Here is a 16623-nt window from a genome sequence, read left to right as displayed (position 1 = left end):
CCGAACATACTTCTTTCCTTCTAGAAGTACCTATGCATTGACCTCAGCAAACCAACTCCTCAACAAGCCAGCCAATGCCGCCGGCAAGTCCTGCAGATCGTGCACAATGAGATAGTACTGGAACGGGAACGTATCCAGGAAGGCCTCGGTCTTGATACCGACCGTGTTGCCAAGCTCGTCCTTGACCCACTTGACCGACCTCAAGTTGAGGACACCACCACTCGAGACCTTGTTCTGAGCGACCGCACCGGGCTGCTGCTGCTGCGACTGCGGCTTGCTCTTGGATCTCGCATCGTCCATGATGATGAAGACAATCATGATGCGCTCCTCCATGGCTTCACGGAGCAGACGGCGGATCTCGTCGTGCTCCTGCGACGGGGTGAGGCCGTCCGAGAGGATCAGGGCGAGCTGCCAGAGGTCCTCGCCGCCGCGTCCCGGGTTCCGGAGGCGCGCGGCGCGGAAGCGGGCGATGGTGTCGCGGACGAGGCCGCGGATGTCGGTGTGGTCCTGCTGGAAGCTGAAGCGCTGCAGCACCTTGGCGCCGGCGTCGTGCGACGCGAACGGCTCGGTGAAGTCGTGCGCCATGAATGTGTTGCCGCCGAAGCCAAGTACGCCTACCTGGCCCACCTCGAGCAGCGTCAGGGCGCGCGACACCATGACGAACGACTCGAGCGCCAGCTGGCCTGAGGCCGACTCGCCCATCGACTTGGAGTCGTCGACGCAGAGCAGGATCTGGTACGAGCGCTTGGTCGGGATGGCCCGGCGCATCCAGATCTTGTCCCGCTTGTACGAAGAGGCGATATAGGGGATGATGCGCTTGATGTTGAGACGCTTACCGGTGCGGTAGGAACCCGAAAGCTTGGTCGATTGAGATGGTGTAAGAATCAGACGCAGCTGAGACGTAAGGGCCAAGGACAGCGGGTTGGTCTTGGCTTGGAAGTCCGTCCACTGCTTCATGGCCTCGTCAAAGTCGCGGAGGTCCGAGGACGGCTCTGTGATATAGGTCGATGATAGCTGGACAGAGGTCTCGTCGACGCTTTCCTCGTCTTGGTCCTCGCGGTCGGCACCGTCCATGGGCGGTGTAACTTCTCGATCGTAAGCTCCCTTGCGGGTGGAAACACCGGTTCGGCCTTCCTCGCGCTGCGACTCGGATTTGTCTTGTGCCTCAAGTGGTTCAGAGGTATCCATCTTGTCAGCATCGTTGGCGTCGTCAGCGGCCTGCTGTTCGTCCTCGGGCATAACCCGACTATCGGGATCCTCGTTCTCGTCGTCAATTGCCATGGTATCGTCAAAGGGACGCGATTCTTCCTCGGTCGTAGTTCCGATGGCTTGAGTGTCGGCCGCCATCTCGTCATTTTGCAGATGTTGGAACTCCTTGGGAGCCATCTCGTCATTGTTCTTCTCGGCAATGTCCTTGAACTCTTCGGCTTGCGCTTGCTTGATCTCGCGTTGTTGTCGGTGCCATTTCTCCAGAGCATCACCGAGAGCCTTGAAGGGCTGATCGACGGCGGAGTCCTGAAGGTCGTCTCCCTCGGATTGGGCAGGCTGCTCTTGCGATTTAGCAATGCTGCCCTTGTCGCCCGTCGATGTATCCTGGTCTGCCGCACTCTCACCCATCTCCCCACTCTCGCGTTGGGCAGTGTTATCTTGAGATGTGTCTTGGTCGTCGGTCTGATTGGCGTCCTGGTCTTGGCCACCGTTTATCACATCGCTGGGAGCGACGTTGTCGTTGTTGGGGTTTGCCTGATCATATGACGGCTTCTCGTTGTCTTCGCGCTCTTCAGGTTGCTCCTCTTCAGGGTTTTCGCCCATCTCTTGATCAGCCTCGCCTCCTGCATCGTCGTCCTCGGATTTCTCTGCCGCATCTTCATCCTCCTTTTGCTCATTTGCAGGCGTAGTGTTATCTGCAGCATCGCCATTCTCGCTGCCCATATCGCTGTCCTCGGCCTTCTCCTCGGCCTTCTCCTCCGTATCTTTCTCTTCAACGTCGGAAAGCTCGTCAAGGTCCTCATCGCTGATAGAGGACATGTCGTCTTCGTCCTTGCCATCGAGATCCATGTCGTCGGGCAGCGCGAGAGCGTCCTGCTCCTCAACGTTCTGGTCTTGTCGGTTCGGCTCCTCGTATTGCACATCCTCGTCTTGTTCAGCGCCAAGCTCTTCCTCTTCCTCCTCGGCATCTTGTTCGCCTTCACCTCCGTCCTCTTCTGCCTGTTTCTTGTCCTTGTCAGGCTTGTCATCGGCAGCCTCCTGCTCGTCCTTCTTCTGCTTTCCATCCTTGTTATCGCCCTCCTGCTCTTTCTCGGCGTCATCCTCTTTCTCACCATCCCACATCTTTTCGTCAACAGTATTCGGGTCCAGGTCATCGACGTCGCCAGTCTCTTCGTCCATCTCGTCATCCTCGTCGTCGTCTCCGGATTGCGAGCCCTTCTCGTCGTCGTCTTCACCAGCAACACTGCCCATCTCGCCCTCGAGCTCGCCATCAGCCATATCGACTGCATCCTTCTCATCCTCAATCTCTTCCTGCTTGGGCTCCTGGTTCTTCTCTTGCGCCAGCTCGGATAAGTCTTCATCGGGCTGGATGTCCTTGCTGATATCCTCGGCACCCTCTCCTTCTCCAAGGCCGGTGCCACTCTCCATCTTTCCAGCGCCTTCCGACTTCTCGTCTGACTGCTCCTGCGGCGTGCAGAAACCCTGGCCAGATAGCTGCACGAAGTGCTTGCTCAGACTATACGCAATATGGGATGTGCTGTGGTTAAGTTTGCCGTAAGTCGTAACAGCGTGCTGGCATATGGTGCTGTATTGTTTGACGATGGGATAGGCGGCAGCCAAAAGCGACTTGGCCAGTTGGTTCACGTGGCCGTCTTCCAGATTGAGCTGAAGCAGGATGGAAAGCGTGCGGTCCAGAGTCGTCTGGATCTTGTCCATATGGAGGGACTTGAGCGAAGCCATCATTGCCTCATCCGACATGATCAGCCAGGCCGACTCTTCGGTTGATGTGGGAATCTTAGCCACCGCCTTGTTGAATTGCTCAACAGCGACCAGCATGCTGTCTGTCAGACTCTTGACGGCAGGCAGCAAATGCTTTTCGAGAGACTGCATCTTGTCAGGGATCTGAACTGGCTGCTCATCGACAGCTGCCCATAATTGGACCTGCTCGAAGATGAAGGCAAGGTCGGGGCGCGTTTCCAAGCTCTACCATATTCTGTTTGATCTCGTCCAAGCAGTTGGCGACTGCATGCTCAGTCTTGAGGTCAGCATCTGATAAAAGATACTGGGGAAGAGGGTTCTCGGTTTTAGCCGCGGTTGCGGTGGCCAACGCTGCACGCCATGTCTTCAGCGTATCCACGACTTGGCTGTTGTCAATGGCACCAAACTTAGCATGGATTTGCACAAGCTGTATGGCGACATCCAGGATCTCGGTTGCCCACGTGGCGGCAGCGGAGACGTTTGTAGTCTTGGTTTGCTTCTGTAAACGGCTCTTGTCCAAAGTCACAATGCTCTCAACCTGCTGCACCGTGGAAGTGAGTTTGTCCAATCGCTGGTAAGTTGTCGCGAGCGTGGTACGCTGCGCCAGGATAACGTGCAGCATTCCCTCGACGAACCCAGTGCTTCTGCTGACCTCGGCACCAGTCAAGTCTTCCGAGTGAGTTTGGGAAGCGGCTCTGACCCGGGGCATCAGATCCAGGAGTTTGTGGAAATAGTATTCAGCGCTGCTGCTCCCTCACCCGTGTATGGCTCTAGTTTTGACAGTATCATGGAGGTGGAATCCTGCTTGGCGAGCGCATCTGTGCCGAGGTTGAAATGGAAGCCCATCTCTCGAAGATCACTCAGGACACCCGCAAAGAGCTTTCGCTTCCGAGTCTTGAGATGTTTGACTAGGCGTGTATTCTCTTCGGTCAAGAATGCCGGTGTCTCCTTGCGCAGTTGAGCGGCCGAGGACTCGAGCTCCGAAAGGAACGAGTCCAGTTTACTGGCCACATCGACACTGGAAGAGGGCGAGCTGCCCAACTTGGTCATGATCTCAACAGTGCGGCGGGCGTTGGCGACACGCTTGTGATCACTGACCCACTTGGGAATTCTTTCCTGGCAGAACGCCAGCGCTTTGTCGTCCACTTCGGCAGTCAGAAGAGCGACCTGTCCGTTTTCGAGGTTTTGTAGGGTCTCGTCCGGAAGCCCCGTATCGATAATCGTTCTCATCGGCTGGCAAAGAACGTCTCTGAACTTCTTGACTACCCTGAACAGCTTGTGGTGGGATTTGCGTGCACTCTCTCGCAGAGCCGTGATGTTGGTATCCTTCCAGCTAGCTAGAAGCAGAACATCCTTCATTTGCTTCTCTATAGGCGCTTTGCCCGACCTGATAGTCTCTTGTACGGACCGTTCAAAGCGAGCGTAGTAAGTGATGAAATTCTGGACTGCGCGGTTGACTACCGACATAGCCGGCCAGTCCTCGACCAAAAGTACAACCTGTCTCTGCAACTGTTTGAGCAGACTCAACCGGCTTGCAAATTGACCGAGTTCAGCCGTTGCAAAGTAAGACTCCAACGTTTTGAGCAGGTTGGCGGCATGCTGTTGGAGGTCGCTTCCTGCCTCGACCATCTCTAGAGGTCCGGCGATGACAGCTTGGTAAGCGACGAACCACCAAGAATTGGCATCGTTCTCGCACTTCTCGAGTTCCATATCGAACAGCTTGCCCCAGGTTGAAAGTTCAAGGCGACGCCAGCTAATCAGCAGGTCGGTAAGTCGGTCGTATAGGACTGGCACTCCGTGAACTTTGCTTGCCCAGCCTCCATTCTGCCACTCGTAGACAAAGCCATGGAGGCGCTCTACGGGAGTGATCAGTTTGGCCAAGGGCATCGAGTGGACTTGCTCGAGAACATCGTCGCATGCTTGAACGACGTCTTGCAATGGCTGTAAGTGGCCGATTTCCTCGTCCTTTTGCAACTGACGGAAACGGGCCCGAGTATCATTGACCAAAGTGACAAGTCTGCGGGCTTCAGGCAAATTCTCACTGGTGTAGAAATTGTAGCTTGCGCTGGTATCGTTGGCGTTGTAGTCAGACATCTTGTCATGCAAGACTTGAATTGCAGGGGAAAGCAGGGTGCGATCAGTCACGTCCAATGCCTGGTCCTTGGAGGCCTGCCGAAGCGCAGAGTCCCAAAGGTTCTTGATGCTCTCAGCTGGGACGAGAGGAGTCAAGAATATATTCCGATGAATCTTCGCCAGCTCTATTGCTAGAGATCGCGCATCGCGGACTGGTGCTGGCTTGGCTTCGCCATTCAATTCGCTATCGGCATCAAAGGCGGGGAACATTTCATCGAAGGCGGCTTGGTCGGCAGCCTCTTCATCCTCGAAGCTTCCCTTGAAACGATACAAGCTCCTCTTCTCTTCTTCCGCTTTGCGATCGGCTTCGAGTTTCAGGCTCCATTGGCCATAGAAGAAGTGGACTGCCTCGAAGACAGCGTCACGCAGCGAAGGGCTGAGGGCACCAGATCCCTCTACGGCAACACAGGTAGCAGCATATTTTAGGAGGTCCATTCCTTTTGGTTTCGCTCCCTCCTTGGAGAATGCTGCTAGAGTACCATTCATGAAAGGCACACATTGAGATAACGACTTCGAGGCGGACGCAGTACTGTTGCCCACGAGGGCTGCCCCTTCACCCAAGGAAAGTCCGATATCCAGGCAGTGAAGTATGTTGGTAGCAGGCATACCCAAATCCTCATAGTGGTTAGACTTGGGCAAGGTAAGTCGCGCCACGATCTGCGCAACGTTCTGGCGGATAACCTGCAATTGCTGGGTTGCAACTTCCGACCCAAAGCAGTGTTCCGAAAGTGCAGACAAGACATCGGCACCAAGAACAGCTTTGAGCACGCCGTTGAATTCGCCTTGGATGGCACGGTGCTCCGAGGTTTGGTCCTCGCTCGATGGCGATCGGTAAATAGTTTCAGAGAGAGCAGGCTTGTCACCAAGGACGCGAATCTCCTCCTCGAGGAGCTCTCCTCTGAGGTTGTTGGGCTGTCCAGTGAAGAAGACACCAAACCGTTTAACAGAGGACAGTTGAGCGTCGAGGCCACTGACATGCTCCTCGTAACTTTCCAAGTCGACGAGTGGTCGCAGCTGGGGGTCATACATCTTGTCAGGGATGTAGAGCTTTACCAACGCCAATGAGAATTGTAGCCAAGCATTAGCTAGGAGAGCTCGCTTGGTTCGATCCTCTCTCTTAGCTGCGAACAAAGATACCAGAAAAGGGACGAAATGCTGTGAGGCCATCTGTGGAAGGTGTCCGTTGTTGCCGTAGATTTGCATGGATCGCGGCGGCTCAAAGTGCAGCCCCTTTCGTCAAAGCCGACCTGGGCCTCTTTCAGTTCTTCGGTCAGCTCTCGTTGAAGCGTATCGAATGCTGCTGCGAATTCCGGACCCAATGTAGTTACTGTACTTCTCATGAGCATCAACAACACGTCACCTAGCTTGTCCAAGGAGTCACTAGTCACAGACTCGGAATACTTGGAGATTTGCTGGGCCAATACAGGGAGTTCTGCTTCCAGCATGGCCAGAGACTGAAGTGTCGCGGAATCGATATTGGCAAGCTTCGAGGCAATATTGGTCGACAGGCTCTCGGTCCATGGGTGTGCCAGATCGAATTGCTTGTCCTCGGCGATTGGGCGGGATGCCTTTGTGCCCATGAGATATCCGATCAGCTGCAAGGGTTTGGACGTGGGAGTGGCGCTTTGCAGGCGCATTTGCACAAGTATGGGCAGATCCGAAAGGGCGACCATTTCATCCACAGCTGGCAATGCCTTTTGCGCGGCAAGAGACTCGAGAACAACCAGTTGACGAAGGTACTCGAACTCCTTGGTAAGATTGGGCGGAATATACTCCTTTTCGTCAACCTGAGCGGCGAGCTTCTCAATCTCGGTGTCGAGACTCTCGATGAGATCGCCACAGTTCGGCTCATCATTGCGGACAATGCCATAGACCTGGACGAGAGAAGTCATGATCTGAGAAAGGTTCTTGGCGGTCGCCCACGTGTTCCATTTGACCTTGTCGAACTTGGGCGCCAGTGACTCGATGCGTTGGACCATTTCGCTTATGTTGGCGTTGGTGATGGGGATGGGTCGGTAAGCCTTCCACAACGGCTCCATGCTCAGACCGGTACTCAACTTGAACCCAGTAACGAAACTCTCGTTTAAACCTCTCACCAAGTAAGTAAGAAGTTCGCGCATAACACTGTCTTGCGTTTGGTTGATGTATTTGGCCAACGTGTCTGCACCCTGCCCTAGATGGGCTTGGAAACGCGCCTCGTCAAACTTCTCAAACGTGGCTGTCTGGGTCGACAGCAGATGGAAAGTTCGCCACCAATAAAGCATCATGCCGCTGAGGACATGAGCTCGCTGCTGCCATGGCCCTGGGTTGGTGATTTGTCCACATAAGAAGGCTTCGAAGGCTTGGAGAGTGCCATCCAGGAATTTGTAAGCGCCAACGGTAGAGTCTTTAGACACAGCCGCGATACTACCAGATAGAGAGGATCGTTGCAGGCGGTTGAGTAGTGAAGGCTGTCGGCCCTGCGCTTGAGCTGCCTGGTAGCGTAAGTGCTTTTGAGCCTTGATCAGACTCAGCGACACTTCATAGCATACTCCCAGCCACATTGGTAGGCCCATGTCTGATCCTTGCAGCAACGGCACAATGGTGGAGTTTTGCAAGGGATGCCGGGGCTGGACAGATCCAAAGCCCACGGAAATGGACTCATTCAGGGAACCATGCATCTTTTGGATAGCTGCATCGAGCTCAGCTTTCACCAACGAGTCCGAGGCCAAGAACTGCTCGAGAGGCTCTAGGCGGTGATCATAGGTTGTATGAATGCTCTCGGAATAGCTTGAGACCACCGCGGAATCTCTGGGAAGGATCTTCGTCTTTGTCACGGCGCGATACTGCTCGTAAATAGCCATGTCAGCCTGAGAAAGACTGTCGGCAGCAATATGGCCAAAGGGCAAACGGTCCTCGCTTGCATCCAGCAGAACCGCAGAGTCCAGAGCTTCGAACCGTCGTAGGTTAGATTCGACATGAGCCATTCGATGGACGTAAGCCGGCGTACTGACATCAGCATGATCGAGATAAATCTCGATGGCACGGTTGCGCATGGCCCGAGAAAGTTCACCGTATCGTGGATCCATGGTCAAGAAAACCCTGAAGTCCGGATGCGGCTCGATAATTCTAGGCTCTCCATTGGGACCACAATGTTCGTTGATGATCAAGAAACCGTTCGGTTCAAGCAAAGAGTTCAGTCTGTCCAACACGGAAGCACTGCAAAGGTTCGCGTTATCCAAGACCAACCACTCTCCCTTCTGCAGAGCTTTCACGATAATGCCATCAAGCCACTCAAATGTCGGATCGCGGATACCATTCTCCTTAGACAGAAGTGAATGCGCCTTGTTAGCAAGGTCGGCAAGCTGTGTGCCAGATTGAATCTGACTGCGGAGGCCTTGGAGCTTTGACACCAGGTACTGAGAAGCATCGGCTCGCTCATCTCGGCTTTCGAGGGCATTGAGTAGATCGACAGCAGCTTGTGGGGACGCCTGAGGGACGGTCGTGAGAACGGATTGACGGACAACCTCTTCAAGCTCCTTCAAGGTTTGATTGACTTCGCGGAGAGGGTCATGCTGTTCAAAGCCACCAACAAGATCCATGGCATCAATGTCGGCATTCATGGGGAAAACCACCAGAGGCTTGCCAACCAGAGATGCGACATGCTGCAGAAGCGTAGACTTGCCGCTTCCGGATGGACCGGCAAGGATGCATGGTAAGTTCTGCTTGATGCATATTAAAATTGACTCGATCTCATGGAGTCTGACAACCTCGTCGATGCACGGAGGCGCTGAAAGCTGCACGAGGGGATCACGCTGGAGAAGTGCAAGCCCAGTCTGCATGATAGTAGAGTTCCTGTTGTGGTACAGTTGATGGTCTTTCGGGGCGGATTGGAATGCATTGGCAAAGAGCTTATTGACGAACTGTCGGTCGTGAACACCACGGAAGCGTTGGCGGATGACAATATCGAGGAAGTCATCGACCTTGGCAGTGGCCAATAAGGGGTCTTGAGATGTGAGCAACTGGAGCCAGCGCAGGGTGTCTCGCAGATTGAATTCCCAAGGAGCTCCTGAGGCACCGAACGATCTCCCTTACGACAACCTCTTCGTCAAGACTCGAGATGAAAGAGATCAAGTTCTGGACAGTTTCGACGGGGACATTAGGGAAGTTGTGTTGCGCGATCATGAGCAAATCGGTCTCAGTGAACACATCAGCATAGACGACAATGAATCGGTTGACAAAGGAGCTTGGCAAACCCTTTCGGCCACCTCCCTGGTGATGCGGGTTCTGGGCAGCGAAGAGCCGGAAGTTAGGGTGACGCTTGAAGGTCTGGTCGAGCTCCGAGATGTAAACCTCTCCACGATGGTCAAGACAGGCGTTCAGACCCTCCAGGACGGATTGGGACGCAAGATTCATCTCGTCCAGAAGGACCCATTCACCATTCTGCATGGCACGTAAGAAGGGTGCATCCCTCCATGCAAAATGACCAGCTTCGGCACCTTCGACTGGCACATCGGTACCAAACAAGTCCATAAGATCAGTCTGATCAGACAAGTTGATACGCGTCAGGGGTTGGCCGCAGGCCCGCGCCAAAGCACTGACCAAAGTAGTCTTACCCACACCTGGGCTTCCTTCGAGGAGGATTGGCTTTTGCACCTGGAGCGCTCTGATGACTCTCATGGCATTCAGCTTCGTAGTTGGCGCATGAAGGGCGAAGCCTGTCTCGAAGTCATCATCAGCAGTTCGGGCTATGCTGAAATCACCAATAGCGAGCTTGCCAGCTTCTACTGATAGTTCCAATGGTGCTCTGTAGATCTTCGTCGCGTCACAGCCAAGAAGCTCGGTGAGCTTGTCTAGGCATTGTTGGCGCTGGCCATCCATGCTTTTGGGGTCCATTGCAATGAGCGCCGAGGGGTTGGCCCCCAAGGTATCGATGAAAACGGTGGCAGCTCCGTGGATGACGGCATTAACGGGCTTGATATGAGCCGACTCGTTGATAAACCTCGCCCATACCAAGATGTCTCTGATGGAGAAAGCAGCAGTCGACGTTGAACGGAACTGCTGACCGAACCAATAGGAAAACTTGACAATGCTCTTGGCGAAATGCTGAAGTTTCGGTTTGAGCTTGGAAGAGACAATCTGTAGAACATCCTCGTCGGCGGAGAGACCGGGGACCCAGATCTCAGTGAATCGGTTTCTCAACGCCGGGGAAAGCTCCTTCTTGCCGAAATCACCACCCGGGTTCATGGTGGCAAAGAATTGGAAGCCCTCAGTTGCCTCAACAAATGAGTTGTCTATACCCTTCTCGGCCAAAAGCAAGGTTCGCGAAGGCTCCAGGACGGAGTTGAGCCTTTCCAAGACGGAATCGTCGGCCAACGAAATCTCATCCAGCAAGAAGTATTGGCCGCTGCGCATGGCATGAACCAAGCTGCCATCTGCCCACTCAAACAGAGCCTTGCTCTTGATCTCGGCAGCTTCAATCTTCTGACGCATTTCCTCGGGTATCCTTTCCAGCTGGCCTATCTCGAGCGCATGATAATGCTGCAGGAGCTCGTCAAGATCATCCCTCACCTCAAGTTCAAGCGATTGAAATACTTGAACAAGATCCTGTCTCAGTGTATCCGCAATAGCACCTCGGTTTCTGACAGGCCGCTGAGATCCGATCAAATCACCCGTTTCTGTGTTTTGATGAGCGTTGACGATATGCAGCTCCTTTCCGAGTGCCTCTGCTAGCAGTTGGCAAACTGTTGTTTTGCCGCAACCTGTCTCGCCGACAAGGAGAACGGGCTCGTTATTGGAAAGGGCTTGCGCCACCAGAACATAGAGACGGCGCATGGCCTGTGTCCAGACAACACCCTGGGCATTCTCGACCGATTGGAGTTGCGTAAGGTATGGAGACCTCCTTGCGCTGTAAAGCAGTTGCGGCTCAATTGAGGGCTTGTCTTTCTTCAAGGTGCCATCACTGTTCTTGTTGTTGTGGAAAACGGTCTCAATAACATCCTTCACAGCTGTCCGCTCTTCTTCGTTCCGCACACGTTCGGCAAGGAGCATAAAACCTTGGTTGGCCATCTCCTCTCTGGGCGTAGAACCAGGTAGAGTTGGTACACGGGTGTTTGCGCCGCGAAGCGCCCATCGGAACAAATCTCTCAGGGTTGCGAAACTGTCCTTGTTCTCAAATAGGCGGTTGGTCTGTCGGAGCCTGGACAACTCTTTATACACCTGGACAATTCTCTTGCAGTCTGATGGCGCCGTGTGCACGCTGCGCTTCTGTAAGATGGTCTCTAGCTCGTCCTCGGGGATATCGTCATAATGGAGTTCCAGGAAACGGTTGCGGAAGGCGCGAGATAAGACCTTTCGTCCTCCGTAAAGACCGGGAGGGTTCTGAGTGGCAAAGAGCATAAAGTTCTCATGGGGGCGGACGATCTCTTGAGTCTCAGGGATGAGAAGCTCGCGGTTGTCATCAAGCAAGCGGTTCAGCGCCTCTAGTACATCGGTTGGCGCGAGGTTAAGTTCATCCAGAACGATCCAATGGCCTTGACGCAGAGCCTGAACTAGCAGACCCTCCTGGAAGTGCAGCTTCCCATCGGCGCCAGAAACATAGGTACCAAGGTACTCTTGAAGATCGGTGTGTTCGTGGTTGTTGATACGGACGAACTTGTTTCCGCTGTAATTGGCAAGAAATTCGATCATACTGGTCTTTCCAGCCGAAGTCGGACCTTGAATGAGGACTGGGAATCGCCGAGTCGAGGTTGCACGAACCAAGTTCAGAAGGTTTCTCTCCACTGAAGGGGTAATGATATAGTCATCCCTTTCCCGCGGGACTTCTTCACCCTGGAGCAGCCAGTAGTGTCGATCCTTATTCTTGTTCTGAAATCGGACGTATTGCCTGCCGTCGCCGGGGTGCTTTGGTTGTTGAGACAGCAGCGCTTTTGGGTTACCGCGCTTCTCCAGCAGGTGAAGTCTTATCTCGGGCACCAGAATATCTTCCGACTCCTTGCTCAACAAGGTGAGGAAACCCATGGAGAATCCTTCGTAGAGCGCACGTCGAAGTCCGTACATTGGTGCGATATCATTGACATACGTAAGTACTCGAGTCAATGTTCTCAAACTGAAATGCGGCACCTCATTGGCGCCATCGACAAGGCGCTTCTCGTCGGCGAGGGCTTTGGTCTTGAGATACAACCTGGCAATATCGTCGGCAGCCTGCTCGTCTTTCGAACTGTTGCTTCTCAGATACGCTTTGATGATAGTGAGGAGATCCTTCAAGTCCTTGTCCGGACTGCTGACATATAGCTCTGTAAATCGAGATCTAAGACCGAGAGGCAGGTCACGCTTTCCGATATCTGTGGCGGGATTCATAGCGCCGAATATGCGAAACTCGGGGTGAGCGACAACTCGTTCGATCTCGCCCGTCTCGGAAAGGAGCAGTGACGGTTCATTGTTCGGGCCAGAGGCGAGTAGGTCCGCAATACTCTCCAGTGTGTCTGGTGATGCAAGGTTGATCTCGTCAAGGAGAACCCAGTCACCGTTCCTTGCTGCCTTGACGATGTTGCCTTCGACAAAAGCAAAAGCAAAAGTGCCCGACCCACCGGAGATTTGGATAGCGAATTGATCCAGGGCGCGTGAGAAGGCATCCCAACGTGGCTGAAGGTTGAGTAACGACTGCAGCTTCGATTCCGTTTTGCGTCTCTTGGCCACTGGCCCATCCTCGGCAGGCGGGTCGTCGTTTGCCTGTGCTGACCTGCTCTGCAACTCGGCCAGAATCTTGCTAAACATCTTCGGAGCTTCTCGCCAGAGTTTCAATACCTTGGGCCATTGTCCCTTGGCGATGAATTTACCTATCTGCTCCAGGTACTTCTGGTTCTTGGTAGCAGAAATACCTGTGGTGGCAAATAGGTCTTCGAACTCTTCCTTCAGTGGCACGGCCAGCGTACGGACGTTGACTGGCTTGAAGCCGCCCAGGAGATCTCCTACTTCGCTCTGTTGAGACAAGTTGACAGCCACCAGTTTGTGGCCCAGTAAGTCCGCAAGCTGTTGCACCACAGTCGTCTTTCCGATACCAGTCTCTCCAACAAGGAGAGTCGGCTCGCGAAGCTTGACAGCGACCGCGATCTGTTCGAGTACGCGTTTCGCGTGGTTCGTGTTCGCAAAGGTCTTCTTGGCCTTGGTGATCCTGTTGGCTCGCGGCCTCTTGTTCAACGACACACGTCCAACTTTGATGTTACGCGGGGTTTCTTCAAACTGCGGGATATGTGCCTGCACGTAATGTTCCCTCATTTGCGGCGCGACGTGCATCTCTTCGGCAATGCTGTTCACGATGGCGGCCTTTGCTTCCAAACTAGGGATGGAGCCACAGAAGCAGTCGGCGGCCTCCATGAACATGGAATACTTCGTCTCGTCGCTGATGGCTTCTTTGCCAGTTCGGCAGCCGGAAGCAACGAGCAACTGGCTCAAACGCCTGCACCACTTTAACAGATCTCGAGGAGTGACGGGACGGTCCGCGACAGTTCTACCACCGCCGGAAGCTCTGCTGGATAGGGTACAGAGGCGATTATAGACGGAGATAATCATAGGGGCGTATAGGCGTAGTAGCGGGTAGGTGCCAAGGATTATTTCTTGCAACTCAGAAGGTTGCGCCATCCTAATGGCGACGGAATGCCAGAATCGCTGGCCGAGGAGGGTCGGAAGGCTCTCTTGGCCGTACATTCCTTTGGTAGTTCGGACGGTCGCAAAGAGGCGGAAACCACTCGGTGCTCGTATCGTCTCTCCACGACTCGGTATCAAGAGTTCACCACGTTCTACAAGAGGCAGTAAAGTGCTCATCACCTCATTGGGTGCACGGTCTAAGTCTTCAATCAGTACCCAGCGGCCTTCACGGACCGCTGTCGTAAGCACACCAGGTCGCCAGGAGAAAGAACCGGGCTTGGAGTCGGTCGAGTAGAGACCAATGAGCATTTTCGCGTCGGTCTGCTCGTTCAGGTGCAGGGTCACCATACTAGACTCCATTCCGAGCTCACGCGCCAACTCATGCACAGCGGAGGTCTTTCCGGATCCCGCCAGACCATGGAGCATCACAGGTCCGAATTCTTGCAGACTCTGCGTCAGGCATTCCAAGTTGGCCTTGGTGGTCTCGGTGAGAACGAGGGAGGAGGAAGTTTGCGGAGGGCCTTGGGGCCGAGGAAGCAAAGTTGCGCCATAACGAACGACGAGTGGCGTCAGGTTTAGGGGAGGAAAACAGTCGGATTGGTTATCGGGAATTTCTTTCAATTCCCGTCGAAGGTTTTCTATTTCTCTTGCTCTCTGCTTCTCACATAAAGACAAGAAAGTCAAGTCCAACTTCTGACCGTCGAAATCGTCAATGAGCGGCATCTGCTTCTCGGGGGTATTGGTGCCGTCGCTCCCTATTTCCACCCGGGGAATGTGTTCTTGAATGAGCGCCTCCAGTCGCGAGTCAGAGGCTGACATCAAGATGCAAAAATTCCTTATCGCCAGGTATCTCACTGACGGCTCAGGGTGGGTGAAGAGCGTTTGCATCCATGAAGGCTCTACGATTTGTCGATAGGCCTTCTTGTCGAAGTTTAGCAGTCGCCATGCTGTAATGAGGGCAGGCGAAAGAGTAGATGCGGGCGACTGGTTAATGGAAGGCAGGTTCAGGGAGTTGACCCTAAAGGGCCGCGATCCAGCTTCAGTCGGCGCCGCCGAGGTCTCACTCAGATACTGTTCCAGAAAAACAGATAAGTAGGGAGCAAACGGGAGGATTCTCGCAAAAGCATTGATAATTTGGTCCTCTTGGCCCTTTATCCGAGGTTTGAGGACCCATCGCGCGCATATGTCGGCGAAAACCTCTTCGAAATAGACAAAAACTTGGCTCGTGAATTGGGGTATCAGCGCCGTAGCAGCAACGGCATCTAGGAAATTCGTGGGGTCGTGACTGCGGATGACTTGCAGTATTTCGGGCGGCAGATGTGTCATGAGCTGCTCATCGGACAAAAGGTATGCCCTATTTGAGCTGACATCTATTGTCGCCATGATTGCTGCCGTAGTTTGGAAAATAGTGTCGTATTGACAGTGATATCTTCACTCAATGCAGAGCGAATCTCTCACTTGGCCGGTACGCAGCCAGCGGATTCGCGATGCGCTCGAAAAAGTTTATCGATAAGGACTTTTTCTGCCCATACCTGCTCATGGTCCCGCCAAGTTCAATTGGCATGGGAAATTTGGGCGGTGAGGGGCCACCTGCGGTACCTGGGAGCAGCAGTCTGAACCTCGCCGAGAGCGACCCGGAAAGCGGGAATTCTGGGCTGCCGGGCGCGCCTGCGATCCAATAGGCCTACCAGCCCAAAGTCCCACCCTAGCAGCGCCTGTCGTGCAGCGAGCTTTGGGACGCCAAAAATCTTCGAGAGGCATCACGAAGCTTTAACACAACCCCGACGAGACGCCCACCCACCCGATCTGCTTCGTGCATCTCTGCCTCCCCATCCACCAACAAGCCCACCCACCAACCGCCCACGATGTCGACCCCTTGCAGATTCGCAGCCCGCAGCTGCGCCCGTACGCTCCGAACCCGGGCTACCATGCGCCCGTCCGTGGCATTCGCACAGAGGAGGCACGAGTCGACAGAGGCCGCCGCCAGCACGAGCCCCAAGATCGCTACCATTGTGGACCAGATCAGCCAATTGACCCTGCTCGAGACCGCCGACCTTGTCGCTTCTTTGAAGGTAGGCCTTTTCACTTTTTTATCCGCCAGCGAAATCGCCACGTACATGGTTAAGAGGGGAGAGGAGAGCTTTGAGCGCATGAACAACTTGAACCTCTCTATGGTGTTGGTCAATGGCAGACATAATTGCGGGTTCGGGGACTTCAATGGCATAGATTGAAGGATAATGCTTCGAAAATGTATCTTGGGGCAGAATCGAACTAGAACACTAACTCGCAACTCCTCACAGTCCCGCCTCAACATCCCCGATCTGCCAGTGGGTGGCTTCGCCGCCGCGCCAGCCGCCGCCCCCGCCGCTGTTGAGGAGGCCGACGAGCCAGCGCCGGCCGCGCAGGAGAAGACGCTGTTCAGCATCAAGCTGACGGCGTTCGACGCGGGCTCCAAGCCCAAGGTGATCAAGGAGGTCAAGAACCTGCTCGGCCTGTCCCTGGTCGACTCCAAGAAGTTCGTCGAGTCCGTGCCCAAGATGATGAAGGAGAGCGTCCCCAAGGACGAGGCCGAGAAGATCATGGCCACCATGAAGGAGCTGGGCGCCACCGTTGTCATGGAGTAAAGAAGAAAATATAAGGGCAGAAATCAACCAACTTGCTTGGAATCATTTTCTCTATTTCTCGAGAGACATGTGTTGCGGGAAATAGCAGTGCCATCCAAGGCTGTAATTTCACCAGCCGAAGGGGACATACCATGGCGGGCAGATGGCGGACATCGAACGGGGTTATGGATAACGAATTCAACTTTACCCGTCTCCTCTAGCGAGAGCGGGGGAGAGATCATGGTACGATAGACGAAGGAGGCAAGTGTATACATGTAACCTACCTTGTAACAAT

At 54.2% G+C, this 16623-nt stretch overlaps 2 protein-coding genes across 2 annotated transcripts; one reads left to right on the top strand and one right to left on the bottom strand.

Moving 5' to 3' along the window:
- Positions 1–30: 30 nt before the first annotated feature.
- Positions 31–15108, bottom strand: PG997_013330 (uncharacterized protein; the record flags this gene model as incomplete). Its single annotated transcript, XM_066817644.1, has 5 exons — positions 31–3150; positions 3197–3660; positions 3726–6267; positions 6348–9101; positions 9175–15108. The coding sequence occupies 5 exons, from the start codon at positions 15106–15108 to the stop codon at positions 31–33; spliced, it is 14814 nt and encodes a 4937-aa protein (XP_066663336.1).
- A 482-nt stretch (positions 15109–15590) lies between these two features.
- PG997_013329 (mitochondrial 54S ribosomal protein bL12m) lies at positions 15591–16349 on the top strand (the record flags this gene model as incomplete). Its single annotated transcript, XM_066817643.1, has 2 exons — positions 15591–15797; positions 16026–16349. The coding sequence occupies 2 exons, from the start codon at positions 15591–15593 to the stop codon at positions 16347–16349; spliced, it is 531 nt and encodes a 176-aa protein (XP_066663335.1).
- Between the last annotated feature and the right edge of the window lie 274 nt (positions 16350–16623).

The sequence above is a fragment of the Apiospora hydei genome (genome assembly GCF_038363865.1).
Source record: "Apiospora hydei strain CBS 114990 chromosome Unknown utg000009l_segment0_segment0, whole genome shotgun sequence".
Lineage (NCBI taxonomy): Eukaryota > Fungi > Ascomycota > Sordariomycetes > Amphisphaeriales > Apiosporaceae > Apiospora > Apiospora hydei.
This window is presented reverse-complemented; position numbering and strand designations above follow the sequence as displayed.